Source organism: Panthera leo, chromosome B1 (genome assembly GCF_018350215.1).
Source record: "Panthera leo isolate Ple1 chromosome B1, P.leo_Ple1_pat1.1, whole genome shotgun sequence".
Taxonomy (NCBI): domain Eukaryota; kingdom Metazoa; phylum Chordata; class Mammalia; order Carnivora; family Felidae; genus Panthera; species Panthera leo.
This window is the reverse complement of record NC_056682.1, coordinates 38,408,254-38,423,985: the sequence shown is the minus strand read 5'-3', so window position 1 is coordinate 38,423,985 and position 15,732 is coordinate 38,408,254. Positions and strand designations below refer to the sequence as shown.

At 36.7% G+C, this 15,732-nt stretch overlaps 1 protein-coding gene across 5 annotated transcripts in view; it reads left to right on the top strand.

The window, feature by feature from the left end:
* The window catches only part of PSD3 (pleckstrin and Sec7 domain containing 3), a 727,438-nt gene that overhangs the window by 650,885 nt on the left and 60,821 nt on the right, over window positions 1–15,732 (top strand). For all 5 annotated transcript variants that reach the window (XM_042934671.1, XM_042934669.1, XM_042934672.1 and 2 more), the window contains one exon: window positions 10,611–10,768. In XM_042934671.1, the coding sequence (XP_042790605.1) occupies window positions 10,611–10,768 (158 nt within the window). The remainder of the gene's footprint in view (window positions 1–10,610; window positions 10,769–15,732) is intronic.

The window sequence follows — 15,732 nt, the reverse complement described above, 5'->3', positions numbered from 1 at the left end:
AAAATAAGCTTGAAGAAAAAGAAGAAGAAACAAGCCTAATTCAAAAAAAAGAGAAAAAGAATGAAAAAAAAAAACAAGGAATCAAAAAGCCAGAATTCTCAAGACAACCAAAACAAAACAAAACAATCCAACAGGATTTGGATCACCAAAAAAGAGAAGGAAATGAAAAAACAAACAAACAAACAATTATAACCCTGATTCCAACAGGAAAAAAAGGAAGAAGAAAAAAATAAGCCTTGGTCCTATTTCCGCCAGAAGATGTTCTGAAGCACTCTATTTTCAGTACACTGGTGCATTCAGGGTGCTGCTGTGCTGGTGTTCTAGAGGAGTGGCCTTCTCTACTCATTCTAAGTTAGTTCTGCCCTAGTAAATAAGCAGTTGCAGGCACAGAGGGGTGAGGTTTGATGTAAATGGGTCCCACCTCCACTGAGGGCCACTCTGTTCTTGAAGTCCCACCATGTTGGTATTGAGAGGGAAAATGGCACTACCCACTCTCTAGTCTGTGGATGGGATCTTACAGGCCCACTGTTCAGGAAGCCCTTACACAATAGTGAGGATAGTCAGTGTGTCTTGTGCCACAGCTCTCCTGCATTTTTTATTTGGTGTGTGGCTGGGTTTCAAAACTCAAAGTCTAGAGGACCCAGCACTGTGTGGATTCACCCCCCTCCTCCAGAATAGAATTTCTCCACATTGTGTCTGATGTCCTTTGTCCCAGAAAAACAGTCCCCCACCTACACAATACTCAGAATCTATGGTGTAGCACAGTGAAAAGCAGCAACCAAGTTTTCTGTCCTGTGTGTGCACCTTTGTCCCCCATCAGTGAAAGCCCTGGAGATCCTTATACCATGTTCTGCACTCCCAGGCCAGCTCTCCCCTCCTCAGAAGCACATGCCACAGCTCTGCTTAGGAGAAAATCATATACTTCCTAAACCTCCAGAGTTTGTGCTCCAAATGCTGTTTGCAAAAAACAAAAACAAAAACTTACTACACTTAGTACCTCTCACTCCCCCATGATCCAGAGAGATTGTCCTCTTGTGCAAACCCAATACCGCACTCTCTAAACCCCTCTATCTTTCTCCCACTCCACAGCATCCTCTGTTTTTCTCTCCCCAAGTTCTCTTCCATACACCTCACACCTGCCACACTGTCTCCATCCAATGGTGGAGATCCTTCTGCCAGTCTTCAGATCTTTTTCCTGGGTGTCCCAAGTGATCTGACCTCTATCCAGCTGTGTTTGAAGGACAAGAAATGCCCAGGGTCCCATTTATCCACTATCTTAACTCCTCCCTCAAATTTATTCTAGTTCTAATAGTTTTTGGTTGAGTGTTTAGGATTTTCTATATATACTATCGTGTCATCTGCAAATGGAGACATTTACCTCTTCTTTACCAATTTGGATGTTCTTTTTTTTTTTTTCCTTATTATCATGACTGGGTCTCCTAGGTCTCCTGATATTATATTGAATGAAAGTGACAGGAGTGAGCATCCCTGTTTCTGATTTTTGAGGAAAAGCTTTTAGTTTTTTATCATTGGCTCTGAAATTAGCTATAGGTTTTTCATATATGGACTTTATTATGTCGAGGTATGTACCCTCTATACCCTCTATACCAGTTTGTTGAGAGTTTTTATCATAAAGAGATATTGAATTGTATCAATGCTTTCTCTGCATCTATTGAGATGATAATATGATTTTTATCCTCTTTTTATTAATATGGTGTATCATGATGATTAATTTGCTAAGACTGAAAGATCCTTGCAATCCTGGAATAAATCCCTCTTGATCATTATGTATGTTCCTTTTAATGTATTGCTGAATTCAGTTTACTACTATTTTGTTGAGGGTATTTGCATCTATGTTCATCAGACATATTGGCCTGTAATTGTCTCTTTCTGTGTTGTCTTTTGTTTTGTTTTTAGGTTATGTTGACCTCATAAAAGTAAAACTTTCAAAGTGTTCTTTATTCTTCAGTTTTTTGGAACAGTTCGAGGATAGTTATTAACTTCTTAAATGTTTTATAGAATTTACCTCTGAAGCCATCTGGTCCTAAAGTTTTGTTCGAGATGAATTTTTCTATTACTGGTTCAATGGTATTACTAGTAATTGGTCTGTTCACATTTTCTGTTTCTTCTTGATTCAGTCTTGAAATATTGTATGTTTCTAGGAATTTATCCATTTCTCCTAGGTTGTCCCCTTTATTCGCACGTAATTTTTCATAGTAGTCTGTTACGATCCTTTGTGTTTCTGTGGTATAAGTTACAACTTCTCTCATTTCTGATTTTATTGATTTGGGCTGTTTTTTCTCTTCATGAGTCTGGCTCAGAGTTTTTCAACTTAGTATTTCTTTTCAGAGAACTGCCTTTAGTTTCATTGATCTTTTCTATTGTTTTTTTTTTTTTCTTTTTTTACTTTCTATTTCATTTATTTCCACATTGACCTTTATTATTTCCTTCCTTCTATGACCTATGGGCTTTGTTCTTCTTTTTCTAGTTCCTTCAGGTATAATGTTAGATTATTCATTTGAGACTTTTCTTGTTTTTTGAAGTGGACCTACATCACTGTAAACTTTTTTATTAGAACTTCTTTGTTGCATACAATTGTTTTGAACTGTTGTGTTTTCACAACACATTTGCTTCCAGTTATGTTTTTCTTCTCTATTTTCTTTAGCCTGTAAGTGTTTTTTGTTGTTGTTGTTTCCCAGTTTTTTTCTTATAATTTCATCCCTAAAGCAACCTTACAAGCAAGCCCCAGTGGTATCCCAAACAGTCCCTACCAAGTCCAACCCTGGTGCCAAGGCCAGGGAGCCTAGCTCCTACCTCAGGGCAGCCAACCCAATGGCACTGCTCTCCCTGCCCTCTTCCTGCCCTCAGGCCTCCTAGGCAGTTGGATTAGTATCTTGTTTTTTAATCCATTCAGCCACCCTGTGTCTTTTTTATTGGAGCATTTAGTCCATTTACATGTAAAGTAATTATTGATAAATATGTACTTATTGTCATTTTGTTTGTTGTTTTCTGTTTGTTTTTGTAGTTCTTCTCTGTTCCTTTCTCTGGCCATTGTCTGTTGGATTTTGTGATTTTTCTTGGTGTTTGTATTCCTTTCTCCTTATTTATTTATTTATTTTTTTGTATCTATTACAGGTTTTTGGTTTGTGGTTACCATAAGGTTCGTAAATAGCATTCTATATATAGCAAACTATTCTAAGTTGCAGATGGCTGAAGTTCCAGTGCAGTGGAAAAGCACTACATCCTCCCATCCCCCCCAACACATTTTATATTTTTGATGTCATATTTTACATCTTATTATTTTTTATCCCTAGACTAATTGCTTTAGGTCTAGATGATTTTCCTACTTTTGTCTTTTAACCTTCAAACTAGCTATGTTAATATTTGATCCACTACCTTTACTATATTGATCTTTAGCAGTAAGATTGTTTCCTTCTTATTTTTTCTAGTTATGTCCTTTTCTTTTCTGCTAAAGAAGTCCCTTTAATAATTCTTGTAAGACTAGTTTGATATTGATCAACTTTTTCAGCTTTTGCTTTTCTGGGAAACACCTTACTTCTGTCTCCTATTCTGAGTGATAACCTTGCCAGATGAAAGATTCTTGGTTGTAAGTTTTTCCTTTCAATACTTTGAATATATTGTGCCACTCCCCTCTGGACTGTAACGTTACTTCTGAAAAACCTGCTGGTCATTGTATGGGGATTCTCTTGAATATAACTGGTTGTTTTTATTTTCCTGCTTTTAAGGTTCTCTCTTTACCTGTTGACACTATATTATGTGTATTGGAATGGGCCTTTTTGGGTTCATCTTTTTTGAGGTTCTCTGCTTCCTGGACTTGGATATCTGTTTCATTCTCCAGGTTAAGGTAATTTTCACCTATTATTTCTTCAAATAGTGTTGCTGTTCCTTTTTCACTTCTCCTTCTGGGACCCTTTTAATATGAATCTTAGTATATTAGATGTTGTTTCATGGGTCCCTTAAATTATCCTTTTCTTAAAGTTCATTTTTCTTGTGACTGTTTCAGTTACATGATTTCTGTTACCTATATTCCAAATCATTGATCCATTTTTCTGCTTCATTTAATCTGCTGCTGTTGATTCCTTCTAGTGTATTTTTCATTTTAGTTATTATATTCTTCAGCTCTGATTGGTTTTTTATATTTTCTCTTTGTTGAAGTTCTTACTGTGTTTATCCATTCTTTTCCTAATTTCAGTGAGCATCTTTATGACCATCACTTTAAACTCGTTATCTGTTAGATTGTTTATCTCTGATTCATTTAGTTCTTCTTCTTGGGTTTTGTCTTGTTCTTTCATTTGAAATATATTCCTCTGTCTCTTAATTTTGTATAACTTTGTTTGTTTCTGTATCTTGCATAGATCAGTTACATCTCCAAGTTTTGAAGGAGTAGTCTTATGCAGAAGGTGTCCTATGGGGTCCAGTAGTGCAAATCTTGGTCACCCAAGCCCTTGTGTTGGCAGTGTGAACACTCCTCTTATGGCTGAGTCATGACTGGCACAGACTCACTGTTATACAGGACTCAGCATGGCTGTCTATGAGGCTTGGCTATGACTGCTATGGGCATGCTGGCAAATGGGGTTGACCCCCAGCCCATCTGACTAGGCATCCTGGCTGTGACTGCTGCAAGCATGCTGGTGTGCTGGGTTGGCCCCAGCACAGCTAGCTTAGAGGCGTGGCTATGACAGCTGTAGGAGTGTTGATGGGCAGGACAGCTCTCTGGTACAGCTGGATGTGAGCTAAGCTATGACTGTTGTAGATGCTCTGGCGTGCAGTCTCCCTGGGTTGGGGGTGAGGCTCACTGGTGCTGGTGAGGCCACCAGCATGTTTGGTGGGGCAGGGAGCCACCTAGGAGGAGTGCTGGGCTGGGGGAGGCAGTTTGGCAGTGCAAGTCCACAGGTGAATGTTAGCACTGGGTGAAGGGTGTTAGCATAGTAGATGGAGAGTGTCAGAAATGGTTCTTGCCAGCCCTTCCATTCCTAGAGAATGTTCCTCTGACAGATCCCTGCCTCTCTCACACATGCTAAAATTAGTTAATAGATCTCCTCAGTTTAACCGAGGTACTTTGAAAACTGCTGACTGTGTGCTAGGATTTGGAGCAAGTGAGTTGTGTGTGCACCTTTTAAAGTAACAGCTTCCTATTTTCTTCTGGCTATCCCAGACCTAAACTCCAAATGATTTTCAAAGCAGACATTATGGGTGATTATCTTTCCAGTACAGATCCCCTGGGCTATGGAGCTCAATGTGTGGCTTGGAACCCACCTTCCTCAGGGAGGGCCCTCTTTGATTCTGAAATCCCTTTCTCTGTGGGTCACTGAACCAAAGGTATGGTTCCTAACTAGACAGCATCTCCACCCCTCCTACCGAACTCTTTGTGGACATTTTGTTTGTTTGTTTTCTTTATATCCTTAGTTGTAAATGATCTGTTCTGCTTTTCTTCAGTTTCTTCTCAGAGATAGTAGTTCTATATATAGTTATAGCTTTTGGTATGTTCATGGAAGGGGTGAGCTCAGGATCTTCCTACTCCATTATCTTGATCCTCTCCTATTTTTCCTTATTTTTTTTCATAGTAAAATGATATTAGTACCAACTAGAAAAACAGAAGTTTGTAAGACTTAAGATTCCTAGACTTCGGTTCCATCCTCACTATGGATCTTGCCTTCCATTTCTGTCCTGTGCAATATTTTACTTCCAATGTAAGGTAAACTGGCAGTGTATCTCAGAGTTTAGAAACTGCCCTGGAATAGAGTCCTGTTCAGCCACAATGGTGCAGTTGTCCTACATTGATGATTACTGTTAGCTTTTACATAGGACTATAATAAATGTTGCATTTTAAAATTTCTTGCACTTTTATAGCAGTCTAAGGATGTCATCCTTCAGGCTTGGTTTTAAAGGAAAATATCAGCAGGGGTGCCTGGGTGCCTCAGTCGGTTAAGTGTTCAATTCTTGATTTCAACTCAGGTCATGATCTCATGGTGCATGGTATTGAGCCTTGCATCAGGCTCTGTGCTGAGAGCATGGAGCCTGCGTGGGATGCTCTCTCTCCCTCTGTCTCTGCCCCTCCCCCATTTGCATATGCTTGCACTCTCTCAAAATAAGTAAACATTTAAAAAATAAATAAATAAAATATCAGCACAGACAATATTTCCTAAGAATATTTACATTGCTCCAAGTTTTACGGTTGAAGTCATTCATTAATAGCTATCAATTGGTCTTATGTTTCTCATTCAACCTACAGCACTTTGTTAGACATCATGATATAGGTGGGAGTTTAACTGATAAGAGCAGTTGTAATCATCCCTTGTGGTATTTATGGAATGAGAAGAGATGAAAGACAGTGGCAGAACTGACATCTGGAGGATAGTTGAAAGAGGAGATAGCAAAACACTGCTCAGAGAGGTAGGAGAGAAACAAGGAGTGTATTGTAACATAAGCAAAGGAAGAATTTCAAGAATTTTGTTGAATTCCTTGGGTGCCATATGGTAAGAACTAACAATAATTTCTCGAAATTTTCAATTAGGTGGTCATTGATGACCTTTGCCAGAGCGGTTTTAGTAAAATGTAGAAATGGATTCCAAATTGCAGTGGGTTAAAGGATAAACTGGAAATACATAGAAACAACTAACTTATCATACGTAAAAGAAAAGAGGTGATACCAGAGGAGAAAGCAGTATTTAGAAGAAAAAATTATCTTACAATAATAAGAGAGACTTTGAATATATTTATAGGCTTTGAGGAAGAAGCCAGTAGATAGAGAATGATTAAAAATATAGAAGAAAAATAATGATCCATGAAATAAGCTCCTAAGAAAGGTATGTGGAGGATGATCTGAGAACACAGGATTCTTCTGTTTCAGAAAGAAAGGAGATAAAAATGGTCACCAAATATTGTTTTTTATGGAGTAGTAAGCAGAAAGTTTTATATTTACAAGTTTGACCTTATATAAGGCCAACCCTGTTACTAAGAAATTATTAGAAATTATACCAGCCAGGGGCACCTGGGTGGCTCAGTTGGTTGAGCATCTGACTTTGGCTCAGGTCATGATCTCACGGTTTGTGAGTTCAAGCCCCACATCAGCCTCACTGCTGTCAGCACAGAGCCTGCTTTAGGTCCTCTGTCCCCCTCTCCCTCTGCCCCTTTCCCCTTCAAAAATTAATAAAACATTTAAAAAAAACAAAAAAATTATACCAGCTAGAATTTGAGTGGTTACTATATGCTGTGAACATTAAGAGTTTAACAAACAGTATCTCATTTAACTTCATCCTACCACTTTATGAGGGAAGTATTATCACTGCTTCTCAAGCTTAGAAAGTGAAGCTTAATGACTTTAATTAACCTAAGGTCACAAAAACATTAAGTATTATATTAGAACTAGTCATTTGAACCTAGACAGTTCTAACTCTAGGCAACTATGCTCTTAGCCACAGTTTTAATGACTTGGGGTGTTGAAGAGAATGGCGAACAGAATGCAACAGAGACTATCATGGATGTGTGAAAGAATTGTCTGGGGGCACCTGGGTGGCTCAGTCAGTTAAGCAAAGATAAAAAGAAACCTGTATAAGATTCCTAACAGAAAATACAGTAAAATGGAAAAAAAAAAAAAAGAATCAGACTAGCTTTGGACTTTTGTAAAACTGGAAGGTAGATGACAGTAGAATAGCATCTACAGATACTGAGTGTAAGGGGACTGCAACCAAGAGTTCTATACCTGTCAAAGAAAGTGAAAGATATTTTGAAATAAAGACTACAGTAGATCATTCACCTGAGAAAAATACTCGAAAGGAGAGAAAATAACCAAGGGATGAGAAAACACTTTAAGATAGAGGAAAGATAGAAAGTAAGTGAGCAATTAGATCTAAAAGAATAAGGAGAGACTCAGTGAATGTGTAATATAAGTACAAAGTAAGGTTTTTTAAAATAGAAAATGCATAATATCAAGTAATTTTAATAATATTGCAGAACAAACATAATAAAGTATTTCAGCAAAGTTTAGGATTAATGAGAAGGAGGGAGGGAAGCAAAATGATTTTTAAAATCTTACCTTGTTGATGTTGACTACTAGTAGAGAAATAGAACATTTTTATGGGAGAGAGCATTTTAAGTTTCTATCTTATGTAACTAGGCACTACTAGATAAAGAACATTTTAAAATAATAAATAGCCCATCATTTAAGGAAGATAACAATCATAAACCTAAATACATCAAACATAGCAACTAAAATGTGAACAAGAACTATTAGAAATGCAAATAGAATTTAAAATACAATATAGTGAAAGAGAGAGGTCAGTATATTTGTCTCAATGGGATGAACATTTAGAAAAAATGGTGTAGGAATATAGAGGGATTGAATCAATAAACTTATCTCTTAATGCATACTCATCCCTCAGAGAATAATTTTTTTTTCTGTATGTCCATGGAACATTAACAAAAGTCAAATGTGGTTTGAAAACCTTAACAAATTACCCTTAACAAATTTTGAAGAAATAAAATGGGTTTTACAGACTGCTGTAAAATCTCTGGTCACAAGCCAATAAAAGTAGAGATATATAATGATAAATAACTAAAACCTTAGGTAACTTTAAACTCAAGAAACATACTCTTTGACATGACTAAGATCAAAGAAGAGATCAAAAAATAAAACTGCAAACTATCTAGAGAACAATGAAAAAGTTCTCTTCATTCTCAAACTACGTGTAACCTGTACTCAGAAGAAAAATTATAGCCTTAAATTCTTTCTTAATTAAAAAAGATATAGGAAAAACAAAAGGACTAAGTAATCATCTTAAATCCAAACAAGAAATTAAATCAAAAAGAAACTAGTGAGAAGGAATTAAGATAATTCTAGGCCAAGTCATGGACCTAGAATATCAAAAAAGGTTCATAGAAATTTCTAAGCTGATCTCTGTGCATACTCCAATATCAAGTGTTAGAGATCAGTATGTATGGAAATGGAGGTAGTGTATAAATTCTCTGAAGATCATTTTGTTCGTGGTCTTTTATCCCCACTCCCCATTATTTATCTACTTCAGATTCCTATCTGGACTTAAGTGTAAGTTAAATCGAGTGGATGGTCAGCTATGCAGGGTTCTATTGTAGCATGATCCTAAGGCTGATGGGGACCTCTTCCTCTAGTTGATACCTCCCTGAGGAAATTTGTGAATTTTTGGAATGCTAAAAATAAAAATCTCATTTAGAAAAGACAGGACCCCAAAACATAACTAGATTACAGCTTTCTGCGTTAATGGGAATTATAGAATAGATATATGTAAATATATTGTATTTAACTTAAGATTTCTTTTTATTTTCTTTCTTTCTTCATCATACTTCTGTAGATAACTGTCCATTGTCAACAGGAGTTCTTAATCTCTGAAGCTTAATAAAATAGACTTGTTGCAATCTTAAAATAGAATCTACTCCCAAAGCCAAGAACACTCTGTATACACTGTATACACTGGCTAACTTGACAATAAATTATATTTAAAAAATCATAAAATAAAGTATTCATAAGCTAAAAAGAAAAGAAATTTCATCATTTAATATTACAAGTCTGGGTAATCTTTATATTCTCAATTGGTATTTACTGTGTATTTGAGGTTTCCCTTACCTTTGTCTCTCATCACTGTCACTGACTGATCATTAAGGACAAAAGCTGCTGTTTATTTCTGACTCAGTTTTAATTACTAGCAATAGTACATTTGAATTGCTTGATTTGTGGCAGGGATGGGGGAAGGAAGTAGGAGGAATGAGAATGTGTAATTGTTTTTTTGGAAATGTAAAACCAGGCTGTGAGAAGAGAATAGGCAATATCTTCCTTAAGGATTTGCTACTAATTAGGTGAGAGGGCTGTATGTTCTTGTGTGTTTTCTTTACAGAAGTGCAAGTTTTTTTAGCATCATGTCTGACAATATATGGGAAGAGGGAAGAGGAGACCTTAAACACTAGAAAACATATCCTAAAACATTTTTGCAGTGTCTACTGTATTTAATTAATTTTGAGTTCCTTTTGTTATTCTATTGGACCTGGAAAAACTACAGACATAAAAATATGATATTAATAATCAAATTTGCTTTAAAGTCTTGTTATTCTACTAGTTGGGATTTTCTATTGTTAGTTTGGAGGGAAGCCATACAGAAAACCGTTATAAATTCTGTAGTGTATAATTCATGCCCAAATATAAAATTGCATCTTCATATGGCACTTTCCTTTTTATATCTATAATAGGGTTAAGCCTTCTCCTGATTATTAAACTGATTTTCCCTCTTTTCTCTCAAAGAACCGTTGGAGGAATCATTTTATTTTACTTTTGATTTTTCTTTTGATAATATTAGACTCAAAAAAAAGTAGGAAGAAAATGTAGTATCTTTAGAGCTAAGAACACAATGGCAAGGTTTTCACCATCAGTAAAATTCTCTTGATGGGTACCTGAAGTAGCAAAGAGTTGTTTTTACACCATTTCACTTTTTCCATGCCTTCATGGATTTTCTAATTTGTTTTTCTTTTAGTTTTAGGGGTTTTTTTCTTATCATAAAAAGAGAAGATGAAATCTGAATATGATCTTGTCTTAGCTTTCTTTGTATCCATCTATCCATCTGTAGGATGAATATAAACCTGAAAAGGCCCTGTCTGAAGAGGATTTGAAAAACGCCGTGAGTGTGCATCATGCGCTGGCATCCAAGGCCATAGACTACGAGAAGAAGCCGAATGTACTTAAACTTAAAACTGCCGACTGGAGGGTCTTGCTTTTTCAAGCTCAGTATGTTTCACTGGTTTGATTTGGTTTGGCTTTTTAGTTTGCGTAACACCACTTTATACCGAGAAATAGAATCAGGATCTTCAGGGGAAATTTTTCATGTTGGATTCAAAGTCATTAATTGGTTACACAAGAGGGACAAATGCCTAAGAAAACTAGAATCAGAAATAGAAACTCTAAGTTCAGTTTTTTTGTGTTGCTATAAGGCAGCCCTGTGACTTTTAGTCAACCACAAACCATCTATAGAAGTTAATATTTTATGAATAAAATACAAGGGTTGTACAATGTAAGTTTTATCACACAGAGAGTAAAATAGACCTGGATTCAAATCACCATTTCCTAGCTCTTCGTCCTGGCATGTAATTTAACCTCTTTGAATCTTAGCTTGTCATTAGTGCAGATGATAATGGTTATTTCATAAGGTTCTAATGAGAATTACATGAGATCAAGTATATATATAAAGTACTTCATACAGTGCCTGGCATATAGAAACTGTTCAATAAGTGTAGATTTCCATTTTGTTCCCTCTCTCTTCTTTCTCCTCCTGAGCTCTAATAGTCTGTGATTAAACTAGAGGAAAAAGATAAAATTATATTGTGGGCAAGAAATCAGGATGGATTGCCAGTTCAATAAGGGGTCCATGACAACTTTCACATTAGAAGTGGAGCCTTTCACACAGAGAATTCTGGATTTGTGAAGTGAGAAACTTTGCATTTTCAGAACTGAGCCTCTACAAAAGGAATTTTTATAGGAGTACACACCATCAGTGTCTGTGACAGTGTTAATTCTTCATGCTTTGCACAGAACCTGAGCTTGACTTCAGAATCACTCCCAACACTACCAATTGACTGCATTTGGCATTGGAATTAAAATTTGACATCAAGATAGTGAACACAAGTATCTGCATACTTGTTGATCAAAGCAATGTAAGATCAAAAAAAGAAATAAGAACAGCAGCAAGTACTCTGGTGATTTGTGAATGTTGAATTTCCGGAGGTATGAAATTGCTGACATCAGGTGAGGAGGAAGTTGTAAGGAAATCCAAGTTTCACAGGATTTTTTTTTAGCATGGGAGTAAGACAGCTTTAGCACCACAGAGGGACTCATAGCCAGATGTATAATTACAGCTATTAGTCATCAGAGTCCTTCAAATTATTCTGTTCCCCAACATTTTTTAATGTAAAATACCAAGTATGATAACTAAGAAGTTCTAATTACTTCAGATAGAAGTGATGCAGAAATCAATGAATTGAATTAACAGAGGCAAAGAAATCAGATTATAGAAACATATGGGGTGCAAAGAGGAATTGATACCTAGTGTGGTCTTAGGTTAGTGTGGTTTCTCAGAGTAATGCATAAAGGAAATGATTTTAGATGGGCTGACATTCTGTCTACCTTAATCTGTCCTGACTCATCCTCCCATTCATTTATAAATTCACAAATATTTATTGAGTGCTGCCAGTCAGTGCTGGTCTTTGCAAATATATGACATACAAGTTAAAAGTATGTTAAAAGTTGAAAGTATGTTAATGAAATCAGATGATTTCTACATCCTTTCAGGTGGATTTTTAACATCCTTTTGGAAAGTTCTTTACATACCATTAATCTCACTTGTGTGAAGTACATAATTCAATAATTTTCAGCAAATTTACAGAATTGTGCCACCATCACCACAATCCAGTTTGGAACACTTTCATCACCCCAAAGAGATCCTCCATGCCCATTTTGTAGTCACCCCCCATTTTACCACCAACCCTGGATACCACTAATCTCCTTTGTGCCTCTATGGTATTGCTTTTTCTGGATTTTTCATATACATGGAACATATAGTATGAAATGTATCTGGCTTTTTTCACTTACCATAAAGTTTTGGGGGTTCACCATGTTGTAACATGTATCTGCCCTTCATGCCTTTATTACCGAGTAGTATTCCACTGTATGGATATATATTACATTTTTCTTTTATTCATTCATGAGTTGACAGACATTTGGATTGTTTCCCCTTTTTGACTTTTATAAATAGTGCTGCTGTCACTCTCAACAATAGCCGAATTATGGAAAGAGCCTAAATGTCCATCAACTGACGAATGGATAAAGAAACTGTGGTTTATATACACAATGGAGTACTATGTGGCAATGAGAAAGAATGAAATATGGCCCTTTGTTTTTTGTTTTTTTTTTTTTTTAATACTTGATCATGAAACTTTATTTTTTTTTTTATTTTTTAATATATGAAATTTACTGTCAAATTGGTTTCCATACAACACCCAGTGCTCATCCCAAAAGGTGCCCTCCTCAATACCCATCACCCACCCTGCCCTCCCTCCCACCCCCCATCAACCCTCAGTTTGTTCTCAGTTTTTAACAGTCTCTAATGCTTTGGCTCTCTCCCACTCTAACCTCTTTTTTCTTTTTTTTTTTCTTTTTTTTTTTTTCCTTCCCCTCCCCCATGGGTTTCTGTTATGTTTCTCAGGATCCACATAAGAGTGAAACCATATGGTATCTGTCTTTCTCTGTATGGCTTATTTCACTTAGCATCACACTCTCCAGTTCCATCCATGTTGCTACAAAAGGCCATATTTCATTTTTTCTCATTGCCACGTAGTATTCCATTGTGTATATAAACCACAATTTCTTTATCCATTCATCAGTTGATGGACATTTAGGCTCTTTCCATAATTTGGCTATTGTTGAGAGTGCCGCTATAAACATTGGGGTACAGGTGCCCCTATGCATCAGTACTCCTGTATCCCTTGGATAAATTCCTAGCAGTGCTATTGCTGGGTCATAGGGTAGGTCTATTTTTAATTTTCTGAGGAACCTCCACACTGCTTTCCAGAGCGGCTGCACCAATTTGCATTCCCACCAACAGTGCAAGAGGGTTCCTGTTTCTCCACATCCTCTCCAGCATCTATAGTCTCCTGATTTGATCATTTTGGCCACTCTGACTGGCGTGAGGTGGTATCTGAGTGTGGTTTTGATTTGTATTTCCCTGATAAGGAGCGACGTTGAACATCTTTTCATGTGCCTGTTGGCCATCCGGATGTCTTCTTTAGAGAAGTGTCTATTCATGTTTTCTGCCCATTTCTTCACTGGGTTATTTGTTTTTCGGGTGTGGAGTTTGATGAGCTCTTTATAGATTTTGGATACTAGCCCTTTGTCCGATGTGTCATTTGCAAATATCTTTTCCCATTCCGTTGGTTGCCTTTTAGTTTTGTTGGTTGTTTCCTTTGCTGTGCAGAAGCTTTTTATCTTCATAAGGTCCCAGTAATTCACTTTTGCTTTTAATTCCCTTGCCTTTGGGGATGTGCCGAGTAAGAGATTGCTACGGCTGAGGTCAGAGAGGTCTTTTCCTGCTTTCTCCTCTAAGGTTTTGATGGTTTCCTGTCTCACATTCAGGTCCTTTATCCATTTTGAGTTTATTTTTGTGAATGGTGTGAGAAAGTGGTCTAGTTTCAACCTTCTGCATGTTGTTGTCCAGTTCTCCCAGCACCATTTGTTAAAGAGACTGTCTTTTTTCCATTGGATGTTCTTTCCTGCTTTGTCAAAGATGAGTTGGGAAATATGGCCCTTTGTAGCAACGTGGATGGAACTGGAGAGTGTTATGCCAAGTGAAATAAGCCATACAGAGAAAGACAGATACCACATGTTTTCACTCTTCTGTGGATCCTGAGAAACTTAACAGGAACCCATGGGGGAGGGGAAGGAAAAAAAAGAGAGAGAGAGAGGTTAGAGTGGGAGAGAGCCAAAGCATAAGAGACTCTTAAAAACTGAGAACAAACTGAGGGTTGATAGGGGGTGGGAGGGAGGAGAGGGTGGGTGATGGGTATTAAAGAGGGCATCTTTTGGGATAAGCACTGGGTGTTGTATGGAAACCAATTTGACAATAAATTTCATATATTTAATAAATAAATAAATAGTGCTGCTGTGAACATTCACATGTAGATCTTTCTGTGCCTATATGTTTTTATTTCTCTTGGGTGTATTCCTAGGAATAGAACTGCTGGATTGTATGATAAATTTATATAGTTAACTTTTCAAGAAAACTGTCAAAGCTGCTTTCCAAGTGGTTGTTCCCTTTTATATTCCTTTTAAATTCTATCAATTTGTTCCTCAGTTGGATTTTAAAATTGAATTATGTGATTGAAAGAGGAGCTAATTTTTAAGTTAATGTTTGACTGAGTCTAGTATCAAACAAAGTAGGGTTTTAATATTTATTGTCGAGTGATTTTGCTTTTTTCCCCTCCTGTATCCTTGAGGAATAATCACAGCCTTATATTGTAATGATCATCGGTTCCAGGGCCTTTTATTACTATGGTAATTGCTGTTGAAAATGTTTATCTCAGTGAAATTTTATCAAGGATCAATTACCAAGAAATATAAATGACTTTATGTAACATTTTAAATCAATAATGAGACAGGAGTACTGATGCATAGGGGCACTTGTACCCCAATGTTTATAGCAGCACTCTCACAATAGCCAAATTATGGAAAGAGCCTAAATGTCCATCAACTGATGAATGGATAAAGAAACTGTGGTTTATATACACAATGGAATACTACGTGGCAATGAGAAAAAATGAAATATGGCCTTTTGTAGCAACGTGGATGGAACTGGAGAGTGTGATGCTAAGTGAAATAAGCCATACAGAGAAAGACAGATACCATATGGTTTCACTCTTACATGGATCCTGAGAAACTTAACAGAAACCCGTGGGGGAAGGGAAGGAAAAAAAAAAAAAGAGGTTAGAGTGGGAGAGAGCCAAAGCATAAGAGACTGTTAAAAACTGAGAACAAACTGGGGGTTGATGGGGGGTGGGAGGGAGGGGAGGATGGGTGATGGGTATTGAGGAGGGCACCTTTTGGGATGAGCACTGGGTGTTGTATGGAAACCAATTTGACAATACATTACATATATTAAATAAATAAATAAATAAATAAATAAATAAATAAATAAATAAATAAAA